The sequence below is a fragment of the Aegilops tauschii genome, chromosome 6 (genome assembly GCF_002575655.3).
Source record: "Aegilops tauschii subsp. strangulata cultivar AL8/78 chromosome 6, Aet v6.0, whole genome shotgun sequence".
NCBI lineage: Eukaryota > Viridiplantae > Streptophyta > Magnoliopsida > Poales > Poaceae > Aegilops > Aegilops tauschii.
In genome coordinates, this window is record NC_053040.3 from 464167757 (window position 1) to 464184844 (window position 17088).

The 17088-nt window shown below is 44.5% G+C and overlaps 1 protein-coding gene across 15 annotated transcripts; it reads left to right on the forward strand.

Moving 5' to 3' along the window:
• Window positions 1-1745: 1745 nt before the first annotated feature.
• On the forward strand, window positions 1746-15459 carry LOC109746790 (uncharacterized). Of its 15 annotated transcripts, XM_073502499.1 has the most exons (17): window positions 1746-2340; window positions 5520-5636; window positions 6262-6346; window positions 6443-6509; window positions 7518-7654; window positions 8602-8695; window positions 8769-9524; window positions 9614-9661; window positions 10270-10618; window positions 10739-10840; window positions 10928-10986; window positions 11083-11192; window positions 11739-11797; window positions 12895-13084; window positions 13893-14199; window positions 14275-14498; window positions 14591-15459. In XM_073502499.1, exons 7-11 carry the CDS (start codon window positions 9451-9453, stop codon window positions 10940-10942), a joined length of 588 nt encoding a protein of 195 aa, XP_073358600.1. In that variant the 5' UTR covers window positions 1746-2340; window positions 5520-5636; window positions 6262-6346; window positions 6443-6509; window positions 7518-7654; window positions 8602-8695; window positions 8769-9450; the 3' UTR covers window positions 10943-10986; window positions 11083-11192; window positions 11739-11797; window positions 12895-13084; window positions 13893-14199; window positions 14275-14498; window positions 14591-15459. The 15 variants fall into 15 exon arrangements, with proteins under 15 accessions (XP_073358600.1, XP_073358589.1, XP_073358599.1 ...); XM_073502488.1 differs by lacking the exon at window positions 12895-13084 and having other exon boundaries at window positions 6443-6580; window positions 9614-9795; XM_073502498.1 differs by lacking the exon at window positions 12895-13084 and having other exon boundaries at window positions 6443-6580.
• Window positions 15460-17088: the final 1629 nt, after the last annotated feature.

Sequence of the window (17088 nt, forward strand, 5' to 3'; positions counted from 1 at the left end):
GCGCGGCCTCATCCTGAACCAGATACCGGCGACGCCTACGCCAACTCCCACACCGACACCAATGCCACAGCCCAGCCCGAGTGATGATGCCTCCGCGACGCCCAGCAGCACAGATGCCGTGCTGACCAGTCCAGAAGCCGCGCCGACGCCTCCCAGCCCGCGCGCAGACGCCGACGCCGGAGGCCGACCCCGACGTTTGATGCATTCCTTGTGTGTCCTTTCTTTTTGTGCAGTGAACTTTTCATTTGATCGCCGAACTGTGGCACGGTGATGATCGCCGAACTGTTTCGTCGATCGCCGGATTATGGCGTTTTTTTGGAGCGGGATCGGATCAAGTTTGAATATGGGGGCGTGGCTGGGGCCTTAGTCGCCCCCCAGAGCCTAAAAATCGCCGGGTGAACGCCCGAAAATGCGCCGGCCTATGCGCTGGGGGGGGGGGGGGGGGGGGGGAGGGGCAAACGAGTGGAAATGCTGTAAGCACCGAAGAACCTCCAACACAAATAAGCAGAGAACAACAAAAAGACTAAAGTGTATAAACCTGAAAGCCACGCTGAAATAACCTTGCCGATTAATTTTGGTAAGTGTCCGTGTACATGCGTATGAATGGCTTGCATGCCGTAGCATTGGTTTGTGTTCGGGTCGGCTTAATTAGTTCACCGAGCCTAATTACGAAGCAGCACGAGTCCATGATGTTAAATATCAAAATGTTGATAAATAAAGAAAATGAAAGGAAGGCGCGATACCAGTCCTTTCCTAGAAGTTTTTTTTTTACTGCATATGTTCTTGGTTTGTTGATGTGATTGATCCATGGGTGAAAGCCAATAGAGGATGTAGCTGCAACAGAGAAGTTAGAGATAAATGTAGGCCTACACTTAGCAGTACGATATATTTTAGAGATAGCTTTGTCGAACAACAACAGCATGTAGACTCGGTTTGAAGTCAGGTGCGAGCTCATTGAAAGCTCTTTCAGCTTTTGGATCTAGAACCCCATGTCATTTTCATTGCTTCTTCTTTGCTAATGTTATCGTACTGCTAGGATCATTTGGTAATTATGCTTTAGCAGGAGGCAAGGATTGACACCAGCCAAATTCCTTTTTTGAAACAGTATAGAAGGCAGTGACTTAAACTTCAAAGTATATTTGGATTTTGAATAGAAATTTGAACCATAGTTTGCATTGAGCTATATTTCTTCAACATTGTATAAAGTGCTACTCCTATTCAACTTGAAATGAAGCGAGTGTGATTGTGTGCAGTGTGTGCCTGTGCTTGAGCATGTGTGTCGGCAGACTGTAGGCTGATACTCTAATAATATGACTAGCATTTTCTTTCCTTTCCAAATGATAAGTGTCACATGTTAGATGCGTGTCACTCCGGTCCTAACGTTTTTCGATGGCAATTTCAGTCACGCAAGTATGACATATTCCAGTGGCACACAACAAGTTTCTGTTAAAAATAAACCGAAGCACGAAAGTTGTCATGCTTGCCAACTAAAGTTGACATCCTCGCGTAACTAAATTTGTCATCGACAGAGTTGCCATATGCTCATACCTGACGTGTGACACTTACCAGGGTCTTTTTTTTAGTCAGTATACTATGACTAGCAAATTATCCTCCGGGCACGAAAGTTCTATCGAACTCTTCACTGTACAAGTCGTTCCAGCCCAGTCCGGCCCATAATCAGATGAGAGTGAGACACTGATGCATGGGGTCACTTGGTTTAGTTAGCTTCCAGGTCGAACCAGACCACACCACGCAAACCCTCACACCTTTCTCTCAGCTCTCGCACCAGCCGTTACCTCGCCGCCGGCGCCACCGCGCCGTCGCGCCGCCATGCTCCGCCTCCGATGCTGCATCCTCACCCAGCTCCTCTCGTCCTCCTCCGCTTCCCCGGTCTCTCCTCTCCGCGGCCGCTGCCCCTTGCATTTCCCCAGGCTGGACCTCGCCGGCGGCTGCTCCGCAACAGCCTGGTGTCCGAAGCAACGGCTGCGCCCCCTTCCCGCGCCGATCCCACGGTGCGGCTTCTTCCTCGAGCTGCTCGGGGCCTGCTTCGACGGCGGCGCCGTCGCAGGAGTCCTTGTCCATGACGAAGAGGTTGAGCAGCTTGAGGATGCATTAGAAGAAACCCCGGCACGCCATGGCCGGACGGATCGATTGATTGAGCAGGCGGCTCCTGGATGTATTAAACCACGTGGGGAAGAAGCCCAGGCGCTCCTCGAGGAGGCAGTCAGCATAGGGGAGGAATCGGCCAGGGTCGCGCGCGAGGTAGGGGCTCTGGTCCCGGTGGTGCTTGAGGAGGCGAGCGGAAATGGGGAATGAGCTCCGTCTTCAACCGGAGCTGAGGTAATATTTCGTCCTTCCCCTCCCCCCTCCCCTCCCACCTGCTGACTTAATACATGTGCAATGTCTACTGGTACATTATCTTCAGAAATTAATGTTCCCCATGGCTTGAAAATCTGTCGGAATCCTTTCTTGATCTGTAAATATGGAGTGCTAGAAGAGGATGCCTGCTTTCTTTCAAATATGTTCTCGATTTTAGAAATTATCTGTATAATATGACATCCTCAAGTGTGGGACCATACGATTCTGGACTTGATGTCTATGTAAAATAGCTTTGGAAACAAAGTTATATGTCATGTACGAGAGGACGGTATTTTTCCTCTCCTCGGATATTCTGTTAGCTTGAAATAATTCACAATTGTATATATCTCTGGATGTAAATAGTTTCAGCTCAAAAAAGAGTGTAGGATGTCTTTTTTTATCCAGTAGGAAGCATGCATTTTCTTGCAGCAAGAATCTATGGTCCGATGACTTTGTAATGGGAAAATATCAAAGCTATTGTTGCCATAAACTAATTAGTGTATGTGTCTCAGCTTAGACCATGCTGCTCCATCGTCCATTTTCTTTGCTCTAGACTTGGCTAAGAGAAAGAACCATGCAAATATCTAGCCTTTGCCATGTTCGGTTGCTCCGCTCAAATCTGGTGTGCCATGTTCTTGTGTTAATAAAAAGGTTGACTGATGTGATGTTCGGTTTTATTAGCGGAGCACTTCCTTTTCTTTCGTACTGCATTTTAGTGCATGTGTAGACTAGATGTTCTAATCCCCTTCCCAATATGATTTAGCCTAACTTGGGTACATTTCATGGTCTCATGCTGGGCATACTAATTCTTTGGGTCTGGTCCCAGTGGTCGGGCGAGGTTCCTAAATTTTAGCTTGGCTGGAAGAAGCACATTTTCTCAGCTCTTGATTAAACCAATTAATGTCAATTTTTTTGTGAAAACATCAAGGAGAAAATTGAATCAGTAAATTTCTTTGATCTAACTAAATTCTTTATTACTTTCCACATTAATATATCCCACATCTTAGCATTACAGTTATTTTGGCGATTACTTTCTGTTTGATGGACCATGGATGTATGGCAGACATGTAGCCATTGGCAGATATTCATCAGCCTCTCTGCATTGACCAGGTCATTACCAGCCGGCACTAGCTAGTTCGAAATCTCCAGAACTTCTTCAATCTCTGTTTTTTCTTCTTTTGAATGTTTCATCTCTGTTTTGTTTTTGTTATGGTGTGTGTGTGCATCATATCTTCTAAGTACAAAATATCCGTTTGGGTTGGGCCATGTCCTATACGTGCTAAATCGTAACAAAAGGATGGCAAAACAATTAATGTACAAAATAGAAACCTGTATTTGCATGAATATTTCAGCACTGAAGAAAACATCCAAATTCACAACCACATAAAAAACCAAACAAAACATGAATGACCCCTTCTGGAAGGAGAGATATGGTTCAGGTGGATTTCAGTAATTCACAAAACATCCTTATGCAACAAGCAGTCAAATTTCTTTATTGATACACAAGCATATGGTTTGCCTCTTCTGCTATGTATCTATATATATACATCCCTTAATTCACTAAGCTCCCTCGGGGTTGAAGCCTCCACATTCAATTGAGGTCTCACATTTGGAATTCGATTGATGATTTTTACTTGGTCGTACCACTTGCTGTGTGGTGAGATTTTTCGGTGGGTGGGCCCCTTTGTAACTGTCACACTACCATGGGTCTTGCCAGTCAAAATCGATACGCAGCGTGGCGGCGTGGAGTGCTTCGGGTGAAACGTGTCCACCAGTTGGTTTAGGCCGCCTGTTTACAGGAGGAGGGGTGGGTTGGAGACAGCTTTTGGCTGGCCGGCGCTGACGTTGCGGCTGCTGTTGGTGGTGAATGGTGGCTGCTGTGGTGGGTTATCTCCGGCCCTGCTGTCGGTGCTGGTGTGCCAATTCAGTGCCTCCTTCCTGGTCCTTTGCCGCATCTTCTCTTTGTACGCCTCAAATCTACTTTGCCTCGATTCCGTCTGCTTGTCGTCCGCTGTGACGTTCTTGGCCCGACAAGGTATGCCGTACTTGCCTTTCCGTTTATCATGTTTCCCATTGACCTGGGTCAGTGTTGGTGCACTGATGGTGCGTTACCGTCGGGCCTTCTTCATTGTACAATTTTCTATTGGGCTGCGATGGTGCCGGTGGATCTTGGGTTCTTGATTCTTTCAGTGGGATTTGTCTTGCCGTACTGTTATGGTTGGGTAGCTATTGTAGTTGTTGTTCCTTGGCAAGGGGTGCTTGTTGCGCTGTTATCTGGATTGTTGGGGAATGCTTGCGTTTTTAGCCTGCACAGATTCTTGATTTTGGTAAATAGCCAGGGGAACAAGTTGTTGGTTTTAGCAGGCAGCCATTAGTCTCTTCATTGTTTTTTGATATGTGGGTAGGTGTTTTATTTGGGGTGTTGTGTGATTGATCTGGTTAGCTGGATTGATGCTGGTTGTAGTTGTCGTTTGCTGATAAGAAGTGCTTTTCAAAACTATACTTGTTTGATGATGTAATACTATCTGATTTTGTTGAAAAATAAGTATAGTTCTCTCAGTCTGTACTAATGCTTTGTTTTAGCGAACAAACCATTGTTTTTTTAACAGCCAGAAGTAGCTTCTCTGATTTTGTAACATGGGACTAGGTGGCATGGGGCAAGGCACAACCTTCAGTTTCATTTATCCCTATATTCAGTGAATTCAGATATGGATCACTATCCTGAATAACTCTTTTTTAAGAGAAGTATCCTGAACAGCTTGGGATTTGTTACGTACCAATGTTCATAGGTTGGTAACTTGGTATGCTAGATTCAAGTACGCCCTTCAGTCACAGAAGTTGTTCTCTAGAGTTGGGTAAATAGTTTTAGGTGACACCTACTACATAGTTAATCAGGTATAAAAATATATATTAAATGGTGTTGTGATAGTTCGACATGTATTTTTTTATGGTCCATTTGTGTGTACTAACAACAAATTCAGTGAGCATGGGCATACTACATTTGCAAAAACTTCATCCAGCTGACATTGTTGTACAGTAACATTTTCCTTGGTGAATCCATACAAGCAATGTCCTTGGCATGTATTATGCCACTACATGCTGATTCTGGAGGTTCGGCTTTGGTTTACGTACTAATATGCGTCTTTTGGTTTGTTTACCAGATGATGTATGACATGCTATAAGAGACAATCCTACATATGTGGGTAGAATAACAGAGGGTGTAACATTTCCAGCAAGGTTTTTAGTATTAAAGAGGAAAAAATCTGAAGGCACACAAGGTAGATACTGCAAGGGCCAGTTAACTTCAGAATAAAAATTTTGTTAGCCTTTCAGTATGCATGCACATTTAGACAGATAGATATGCATCACACGACCACTTGCAAATTTAGACTTAGGAGAAGCCTTTTGTAATATATTTGATGACGTCTTCTCCCCAAGTGAACATAGTTTTACACTTTTATGAATCAACTTGCCTTCCATGAGAGATTTCTTCAATACTTAATATAGACCGAAATACATTTTCTGCACTTCTGCTATCCTCTTGTCCTGTGGTACCAATATAAAATCCATTTTACGCACTGTGTGCAACATTACTATTACCTATAAATGGGTGACCATTCCTCTATTTAGTTAAATGTTTCAGCTCCTTCCAATTTAATTTTAGGCATGTCTTATTTATCTTACACATTGTATTATTATTTCAAATGCATGAAAATATGGTATAGCAAATCATCCATGCCATTAGAAAACTCACACGATCAATCTGAGGATTTGTGCATCCTTGGCTGTTAAACTGCACTGACATGTAATTGAGAAAATATGTACTCTCTTTGATGACCTCTTCATCAAATGTGCAAGCAACATTTCTTATAAGATTTTTGCTGTGTGCTATCTAACATGCAGATTGTTCCTGGAAAACAATATGAAGACCAGAAAACTTTTGCAAGCATGTAGGGTTCATGTGTGTCATTTCAAACAAACTAACTCAGTGAGTTATTAAGTGTTTGTTATTATTTGTCCTTGATGTGAATTTTTGCTCTTTATTTTTGTCCACATGATACTGCGGTGTTTGAAAGAGCTCCAGTGTGTGCAGGATAAGTTGGTCGTGTGGGGCTTATAAAGGGGACACAGACCGTGTGGAGCTTAAAAAGGTATAACGTGAGGACACTAGGATATTCACAAAACGAGCTGAACTAGCTAGATTCGAGGAAATGTGTGGGAAGTATGTGCTCAGTTTCTTTACACCTATATTCTTTCAGTTTCTTTACACCTATATTCTTTCAGTTTCTTTGCATATTCAGAGTTGAAGGCCTATGTTTTTTTAAGGTGATTCGCGAGTTTCATAAACTTTGCTGAATCGACCAGGAAATACACGCAAGGAATGCAAACAATATATGGTTCTGATGCTGCGATAATTTTCTTCTTATGATGTTCCATCTGAGTAGTCACGACCTTGTATAATGGCGAAATTTGATGAAGATTTAAAAAACAAAGAAATGAAATGAAACTGAACGAGGGACATAAAAGTGAAAAGACGACCCAAATGAAAAGAAGACCCAGTGAGGTTCCAAGGAATAGTTATTTCTAATTATAACTGCAGTTATCTGAAAAACATAAATGAAAATAATTGATTATGTGATGGATTAATGTTGAGTTTTAGTTGCCTGGTTTGATACTGATCATGAAAGGGCTTATACTTCTATTTATATGTTCGGCTAACTTGTTTTGTTCCTACAATATTGTTTCTCTTTGGCAAACATAACTACGTAAGTATTATTTTTCCGTGGACCTGTCAATTTTCTGCCCCGAAACTCATTCGCCCACATAATTCATTTTCATGCATTTTGGTATTATCTGCAGTGTGAATGAGATACATTGTTATGCATAGATGAAATGTTGTACAATCCATGAGCTAATCTATCTCTATGCATATATAGTTAGTTGGCATAGAGTGCGAGTGTTTCATACAACGGACCTCCTCTTCCTTTAATTGTTGTCTCCTTTCCAATCTTTGTTTTGTCTTTCCATTAGATTTTGGCATGCAATTGTAAGAAGGTTTCTTTATTATAGTTATGTTGTTGGAGATGCTTGTGAAGAGTGAGAGCTTGCCCACCTACCTATGTTGATGTGAATTTTGACTAATCTATTTTCTTTTGCAGACGTTGATGCGAGCATTTCCGCTTATTTGAAATGTTTTTCTTCGGCATCTTACACTTTGTTGTTCTCGCTCAGTTGGTCATCCAGTAAGGATGTGACAGAGCCACGGAGGGTCCTTTCTATATGCAGTGATGCTAAGGTATTATCTGAAAAATGTCTTCAAGTTTACTTTATCTTAATTTCTGTTGATCTTTGGATTCTTAGGTATTACCTACTTGGATGTTGCATTCATATCGTGCTTGATTCCTACTAGGTGGAATTGTGGATTTTGAGCTCCTTTGCTTTGTAAGATGAGCGAATTGCGGTCCACTGTTTCATGAAGTAGCATGTCTGACTGTATTATACTACTATTTCTTGTTTTTTGATGGTCTTTCCTTCGTGAAAGCATCAAAACTGAACCAAGTTTGGCATACTCGAACTGTGTCTGTGGCATGTAGTTCTAGGCTGTTTTCATACTATAAGTTATACTTTTGCTTTGGATAATTGTAAAGACGGTGTGCAGCATGAGCATGTGTGGTTTTGATTTTTGAACAATTGTAGTATTAAAATCATTATTATGCTAAATGCTTGCATTGCTTACTTCTTTAAAAGGAAGTTGTTGCTTCTGTATTGTTCATTTCCAGTTAATTAGTATGAAATTTCCGCTTTCCAAGTTAAAGAAAGTAAGAAGCCAGTCTAAAAGGGGAAAATCTTGGCATGTCAAAAGTAAAGTAACAGACAGTATGGACTGCAATGCTATTGCTTTGAAATTTTACCAATTACCATAGTTATTGTTTTCTTCTTATTATTACCACCGATGTAGTTCATATAAATAATTGTTGCTGTTATTTTTCTCTTGTTTATTGCTTCAACTTTTGTTTGAGAACGCTAGACCTTGCAAATTGCAACCGCTCATATATGTCTTACACTTCTTTAACCACAAATGGGTTTATGTTTCTAAAATAGTGCTATAACTCGGTGGGTGTATTCAACATTAAGGATGAAGGCCATGGTTTTTCGGCGCAGCAAAGCGTGCTACCCCTTAATAGTATTCAGTGAACCTTCGTGACCTATATATTTCTTATTTCATTGTGATTGTAAACCTAGGGATTTGGGAGTCTTTCGTGGATGAGGCTTGAAATGATGTGAACAAAGAGGATAATACATCAAGCAGAGCTGAATCCAAACTGACCAAAAGCAGGTTGGCCTTCAAGATCATCGTTTTGTTTTATCTACTATAACTAAATTTACTTGACATGATTTGTTGCGTGCAGTGAGAACTTGAAAACTTTTCCATTTGCATTACACGGTGGTCGGAGCCGCCGTCCATGTTCAAAACCAAGGTGCCGCAGAAAACGGCTACGGCTGAAGATAGGCACGGCTGGGAGGGATCATCATCATAGTTTAAGGGCAAGAGCAAGCATGAAGTTATTCCTGACTCCGCTCTCTTTATCCTTGATGAATTGCGAGAGGAGAAAACACAGAAAGTCGAGATGAGGGGCTGGCAAGACAGCTCCAGGAACAACTAGGCATTTCTCTAAGGGCAGGAACAACTACGTAGTAGACTTGCAGGATTTTCATTTCACTTTTTTTATTTTCTTTTTAAAACAAGTCCGTCAGCTGCTCAGATGGATGCACTAGTTTTTCTTCTGTGATGAGTCTCGCTGATGGAAGACACTAGTTTATCAGTCGGAGTCCGTCAGGTACGAGTGTGAGCGCCCCGAACGTGCGCGATCCATGAGGGCACGGAAAACCACCCGTACCACTGTACAGAAACCACGAACCACGTCACAACAATTGCTCTAATAACCGAGAACATCGACCCGTCAACACCGGCAAATCAGGAGGCAGCTTTGCCATATCTAGGGACGGCTCCATCTGGGGGAGGTCGGGCGGGCGGGCTTGTGCGCCCAATCTCAGATCTATGGCTTGTTTCTTTCTTGATATATACTATATATGCGTAGTGTCATTGTGGATGTGGGGCCACGCGGCGTGATACGCGTTGTTAAATTACCGCCTGAAGTGGCCAGGTACAGGCAGCTAATCTCCTCGTCGTCCTCTCCTTTATAAATCGAAAAATTCCCCTTGCCCCCGGCACAAAGGTCCTCTTCTCTTGTAGGTCGCGCCCTCGTGAACCTGGACGCCATGGGTGCTTCTCTTTTGAACGGTAAGACTCCTCCATCAGTTCCATACGAATCCTTTGCTGCATCTTTGCAGGTGCTACCTCGATTTCAAACCGCAGATTGTTCGGATCGTGGGTCTCCGTGTACCCTTCTCCGATCCCCGTTTGGTACTCAATCCGTAAGTGCTCCATAGATCCGCTGGGATGGAGAGAATTGCAATTCTCTTACCAGTCAGGAAACCCTTTTAATCTTCCCAAGGTGGTTCGGGTTGGCGTCGATTCGGTTGAGCGGGATTTTTACCAGGGGACGGGAATCCTCTCCTTAAAATCCCGCTCAATCTTGGACCTTGACAAGGGGATTCAATTCCCTTGTTAAAGTCTTGCTAAAGATTGAAGTTGATTTGACCGGGTTAGGATTTCGAATCCTTTGTCAAAACTCGCTTAAGATTGAGCGTGATTCCATAAAATCCTGCTCAATCTTGAGGGAGTTTTGACAAGGGGATTCAATTCACCTGTTACAAAATCCCCCTCGATCATGAGCCAGTTTTAACGAGGGGATTCAATCCCTTTGATAAATTTCATAGCTAACTTTGCGTCTGACAGGATGATTTTACTAAGAGCTTTTACTAACACAAATCCCGTGTACCCTGCAGATCGACCCAGGACTTCTGCACTGAATGGGCCTATCTGCACTACAATGCACCATCCACAAAGAATGCCAGGTGGGTTTCTGGTCCACTATGCCATGGAAGCCCATTTCCGGCCGAGCTGCCCTCCTCGTCGGCCGAGCTGGGATGGTGCACTCTGCACCGGCCCAGCATCAAAAGCCCTTCGCAACGGCCCGACCTCTTCTATCAATCGAAGCGACCTGGGTGGCGGCTCCTGCTTCGCTCTCGCAATCTTCCCTCCTCCTCCTCCGAAGAGCGACGGCGGCGGCTGCGGGCGAACGGCGGATCCACCGGCGGAAGGCGAACAGAGAAGCCACAGGGAGAAGGCAAGAAGGTGCGTGCGCAGCATTCCCCTTCCCGCCCCTTCTCCATGGTTCCCTAGAACGGTCGATGATCTACTCCTGCCGATCCCGTGGAACCCTCATGCTTGAATCTTCTGAAATCTCGTTCCTAGGGTTTGGAAGAAGGCAATCCGCGAGTCCACCCGCAGAAGGCTAGCCGCGAGTCCACCTGCAGAAGGCTAGCAGCGAACCCACTGGAAGAAGGCAACCAGAAGGTGCGTTCCTCTCTGATATGCTTCATCTCCCAACCCTCCCATGATTACTCTGAACTTTCTGCTGATCTACGCCTGATGTTTCGCTAGAACCCCCTTGGTTGAATCCGTTCGGAGCCTGCTCTAGGGTTTGGAATCACGAGAACAAGGTGCGTTGTCGCAGGGTCTTCCGCCCTGTATGTTTCCTAAAAAGAAAATCACCCAACATCTGCTGATGTGCTCCCGTGTTAATTTCATAAATGCAGGCGTCTGAACTGTCGGGCCGCCCTACTGGTCATTTGGGTTTGAGTGCACTTTGCTATCTCTTGAGCCGTCCTGCTGGTCATTTGGGTTTGAGTGCACTTTGCTATCTCTGGTATGCTGTTTCCCTTTCTCCTGTAAAATGTAAAATTTGTTGCCTTGTGGTGTGATGACCCTGCATGCTGCTATGTTCTTTTGTGTAGACAGCTGATGTGACTTAAATTTGTTGCATGGCACTGTTATCTGCATTTATCCTTATTACCACAATAAATTCGTTGGAGCCTACATTTCTGAATCTGCATAATAATCCCCTTTCCCCCATTAGCACACTTTTGGATCTGTTTGAACCTATGTGAAGTAGCTGGAGCTGCAGTACTGTTGTCTTTTATTTCTCCAATGTGTCATTTAGTACATGTGCTTTACTGTTACTTGTTGGCTCCATCTTGCAAGTTCAGTTTTGGATGGCACTATTATCTGTATTTAGGAAGTCCTATTGGATGTACAAGTTGTTCCAATCTCTCTTGGTTGCCCTTCTTGTGACTGAACTGTTTACCGTTGATGCACTTGTTGAGCTTGTTGACTTGCCGTATTGTTGAACCTCTGTTTTATCCAAAATGCATTCCCTTTTGCAGATGTACTAATGCTACTTTCATAAATATAGGTGTCTAAACTACTGGATTTGAGTCTGTCCAAGGTGTTCTGAGTGAATATTGCAATCTGGTACGTTTTCTTCCTGTCTGCTATCAAACATAAAATGTGCTGCCTTGTGGTGCAGTTTACCTCATTGTAGGCTGTGTCCTCAAGGCTATATGCGTTTAGAAGTCCTTTCGGGTGTTGTCACCAAACTTGATCAGACACAATCATGTCTTTCTCATCATGCAAACTTGATCTGCTGTGAAGTAACCAAACTTGCTGTTCTGTTTTGAATGTGCAAGAAAACTTTATCTAGTTTGTTGCTTGATCCTCTGTGAAGTAACCAACCACCCAATACCTGCAGGGTTTTGAGTTTATTCTGCTTGTGGTCATTTGTTTCTAGATTGTGTCATTTGGTGCCTCATGGTGTGGTCTAATGTTATTTGTTTGCTCCATCCTGAAAATTTAGTTTTGGATGTTCAAGTTATTCCTAATGTTTCCCTAGAACCCCCTTGGTTGAATCGTTCGGAGTCTGGTCTAGGGTTTGGAGACACCAGAAACAATGTGCGTTCGGGCAGCATCTTCTGTTCTGTATGTTGCGTAAAAAAATCACCAACATCTGCTCCCGTGTTAATTTCATAAATACAGGCGTCTGATCTGTTGAGCCGTCCTAGTGGTCATTTGGGTTTGAGTGCACTTTGCTATCTCTGGTATTCAGTCTCCTGTAAAATGTAAAATTTGCTGCCTTGTGGTGCGATTACCCCTGAATGCTGCTATGTGCTTTTGTGTAGAATGGATGATGTGACTTAAATTTGTTGCATGGTACTATTATGCGCATTTATCCTGATTACCACCTTAAATTCGTTGCAGCCTACATGCAAAATAATCCCTTTTCCCCATAAATGCACTTGTTGGATCTGTTTGAACCTCTGTGAAGTAGGAGTAACTGGAGCTGCTGTACTGTAGTCTTTTGTTTCTCCAATGCATCATTTAGTACGTGTGCTTTAATGTTACTTGTTGGCTCCATCTTGCAAGTTCAGTTTTGGATGACAGTATTATCTGTGTTTGGGAGGTCCTATTGGAGTACAAGTTGTCCCAATCTCGACTTGTACTGTTGAACCTCTATGTTTGTCCAATATGCATTCCCTTTTGCAGATCTACTCATGCTAGTTTCATAAATATAGGTGTCTACTGTCTAGTCTACTGGATTTGTGGCCGTCCAAGGTGTTTTGAGTGAATTCTGCAATCTTCTATGTTTTCTTCCTGTCTGCTATCAAACGTGAAATGTGGTGCCTGCCTTGTGGTGCGATTCTCCCCATTGTAGGCTGTGTCCTGAAGGCTGGCAATATTATATGCATTTAGAAGTCCTTTCAGGTGTTGTTTCTGTCTCTCCTGATTTTATCTGTTGAACCTGCATGATAATCCTTTTTCTCCCATAAATGCAAACTTGATCTGCTGTGGAGTAACCAAACTTGCTGTTCTGTTTTGAACATGCAAGAAAACTTTATCTAATTTGTTGCTTGATACTCTGAAGTAACCAACCCCCCAATACCTGCAGGGTTTTGAGTTTATTCTGCTTGTGTGGTTTAGTGCCTCATGGTGTGATCTAATGTTATTTGTTTGCTCCATGCTGAAAATTTAGTTTTGGATATACAAGTTGTTCCTATCTCTCCTGCCTTGCTTGTGTCTGAACTATATACCCTTGTTGAATCTGCCTGAACTTTTATGAAAGTAACCGGACTTCATGTCTTGTTGAACTTGCTAGAAAACATTTATCTCCCTTGCTTGTCTGAACTGTATAATACTTTTTTCCCACTTGTTGAATCTGTTTGAATCTTTATGAAGTAACTGGACTTGCTCGGAAACATTTATCTGCTTTAATTTAATGAAAACTTGGTGTTCTGTTTTGAAAGTGCATGGAAACTTTCTTTTAGGTTGTTGCATGATCTGCTTTTAAGTAACCAACCCTCTGTATCTGCAGTGTTTTGTTCCATTTTGCTTATGCGGTCTTTTCTCTCTGTAATGTGGCCATTTAGAGCCTTATGGTGTGATTTAAAGTTATTTGTTGGCTTCGTCCTGAGGGTTTAGTTTTTCTTATATTCTGAATGAATGTTATCCTTTGTGGAACAGTGGTCAAAACTGTTCGTTGCATTTTGATTTATGCTGTGCTTCTATGTAGCAGGTTCTTACTAATGGCCGCTGAAATTCACCGAAACCAGTCACTACTTGACATGGATGCATTTATCGCCGCTGAGCGTCATGCACATGCCCTTACAGAGGAGAGAGCCAATAGTCCTCAGAACAGGCAGAGGTCCATTCGTGATGTCTTCTGCATCAATCTGTCTGCAGATCCATCTTCTGAACAACTAACTGCGTACTATGCGGAAAGCAATGCACGTTCACTCAATATCTCTTCATTAAGAGTGCCTGGAAGGTTGAGAGATGGCACTCTTATCGAAGTACCAGTTACTCCGGCAACACCGAAGAATGTGAATTTCTGACCTAATCTACTATTGGTATTTGTTTTTTCAAATTAGTGCTAATAGCAAATATTGATTTCACAGATTGAGGACACGAGTCATCACATCGTGCCTTTCCATCGAGAGTCAGATAGAGCTGTGGCAGAAGTTTTAGTGGAGGATTATAGTGGATATGCTGTTGCGTCCAGATTTATCCCGCCTAAAGTTAAGAAGGCAACAGTACATTTTTGTCACTTTGGTGGGGCCAAGCTGGCCGCAAGGTTTCAGCCAGTGCATCCAACCAAGTATGGTCCAGCTTATGCGCATCTGTAAGTTCCTTCTGTTTTTTTCCACTGCATTTAATGCGTTGACACTTTTTCTTGTGGTGGATTGATGTTTATCTGAATTGAAATTTTGACAGCGACAAGGTCAGGCTTGGAGTTGGCATTGTCCCTCAGATGGTTACTTTTCTGGAGAAGCTTAGCAAGAACCCTGAGCAGGCTGCTACCCAGTATGGGTATATCATGTTGGCGACCCTTTATGTTTTGGTCTCTGAAGGCCGGAGGTTTTGGGTTATCCAGGAATGGAATGTAGCGAATATCCAGGGTTTCAAACAGGAGCTTTTGCCCCGTCGCTTTTTCTTTCTTGTCAAAAAATGGCTTGCTCTTAGCAAGTGTTGTTATTTGGCTTATCTGGTTATCCTTGAGAGGACGCGGCTTGCTGTGAATGCAACAGCTGCTTTAACTTCAAGTGATGCAAAGGCTAATGCCGTGGAGGAATGGTGAAGATGTCGATGCAACTGGACTGGTGTTCTATCAACCTGGAGTCGACATAGACCTCAACTTACTTGCAGGTGGTCAGTTGCTTCTCCTAAGGCACGACTCTGTCCTCTGCGACAAAGTTCTCATGCGTTCCAACGGTTATGATGGCTACTGGGCGAAGGACATCCAAATCGAGGCGTCAGAAATACCTCTGGATCCTGATAAGTGGGAGTTGCTCTGATAGCACATCCAAGTCTAGACCACCAACTTCTTTTTGTGTCGGTCTGAAATTGTTTTGTCATTCGTATACTTCTTCTGCCCTGTTGAGGGTTCTAATCATTGTTGTTCAGCTCTGATGTGTTCCTGTAGTGCCCTCGTTGTGGCTGCTAGCGTGTATCTTCTTTCTTGACTAGTGTATGTTCCTGTACTGGTCCTTACTGTAGTGCCCTTACTGAGGCTTTATATCCATGTACTCGCTACATCGTGAATTAGTGAATATATGAAGGCAGGATGAATATATGAGGTAGAATGTGCAGGGTTTCTCAGTTTGTGTAAACTAGTTCTACCATCAATGACATCTTGTGCCATGGTCAATGAGAGTGTTGCCGGTTGGTGCGCTGTCCTCAGAGAAACATCCCTAGCCTGTTTGCTGTCCCATTGACTAACAGTCCTCTACAGTTTTAAAGAGACCTTTGTGCCTTCAGCCTTAAGTATTTCCTTTTTGTGGGATAATCATCTCCTTAAAAATTAATGAGAGATATGCGTGTAGTGAATATTGCCAACTTTTGAGTGAAATGCTTCTTCTTGTACCCCCTGCGGTTTGGGAGTCTTGGCGACAATGTCATCACGTGACATCTTATTTCCTGGGCTGGGGGCGTCGCTTTGGAGTTGATTCCGGCTGGGGGTTCTTGTGGTTGGCGTTGGTCGTCGGTGGTTTGTTTGGCAACAACAATGGGTTTGTAGCTCAAAAAAACAAGAGAACAGTATACTTTCGTCCCTCAACTTCTAGCGAAGTCTAGATTTGGTCCTTCAACTATAAAACCGGACAACTTGCACCCTAAACTCTTTAAACCGGATAAGTTTTGTCCTAGAGCCGTATCCACGCTGAATCAACATGGTTTTACCAGTACAAAGTGAAACGTGGCCAAGGTTTTAGAGGTACAAAGAGAAGAAAACACTTGCAGCGCTCATGGTGTTGTGCGTGCCGCTCGCATGGGCCATGCTGCTGTCCAGGATAACACCCATCAGGATCTCCTCCGGCACCTCCGGCTTCTCGTACGCGCATCGGCATGGCCAATGGTGCCGAGGACTGTTCACCACGGCAAGCTTGGGCAACGCACGGCTGCGGTGGCGACGGTCAGCAGGTCCAAAGATGTCTCGGCACGGTGAGCCTGGCCAAGGCGCGGGTGGGTGTCGACGAGCAACTTGGCAGCAGGGCAGGGCAGACGACAGCGGTGCGGTAGCTCGAGCGGTGGCCGACAGCGGCCATGGGAGTGGGCGGGCGTTGAGGCTGCCTTGTTCGAGGAGCTCGTAGACAAGGACGCGCCGACGCGGTCGGGTCCGGCGACGTAGTAGCCGAGCAGGGCCATGACTTGCTGGCTGGGTTCCCGACGCAGAGACCGCGCGGAGTAGTCTGAGCTTCTCGTCCTTGCTGTACAAGACTACAAGTATGAGTGCAGCGTCGATGTGACCGGCAAGTGGCCGAGCTGCTTGAGCAACCCGGAGGACGCCACGGCTGCCACTACGCTCGGCGCTGCAATCAGCTCGCCATGGCTGTTGGGTGGAGCGAGCGCGAGCGCGAGAGCTGAGGGAAAGAGCACCTGGAGCGGGCGAGTGTATGCTGTCGGATGCGCACGTGGTCTTGAGCGCGTCGCCGGTCACCGCCATGAGCTCCCGCGCCAGCGACATGCAGACTTTACTGCCGTCGTCCTCGCGCTGGTGAGCCCGGCACGGTACAAACGTGTTCGTGTCGCCAGAGCACGATCTCGGTGTCAACGTCGGCGGCGTGGGCGGTGCGCTGGGGGACGCGAGCCGTAGCAGCCTTACGGAGGTCGCCAAGAACCAGACCCACCTCGCCGGAGGCTTCCACGCCCATGTCCTCCTCCTGCTGCAACACGCACGTCAACTGCTCGACAAAATGCCCAGCCGAATTAGAACA

Coding starts and splice junctions, on each gene's coding strand:
- LOC109746790 (XM_073502488.1), top strand. CDS start 13,903: ATGGCCGCTGAAATTCACCGAAACCAGTCACTACTTGACATGGATGCA. Junction 14,200..14,274: donor CTCCGGCAACACCGAAGAAT/GTGAATTTCTGA, acceptor TTGATTTCACAG/ATTGAGGACACGAGTCATCA. Junction 14,499..14,590: donor GGTCCAGCTTATGCGCATCT/GTAAGTTCCTTC, acceptor AAATTTTGACAG/CGACAAGGTCAGGCTTGGAG.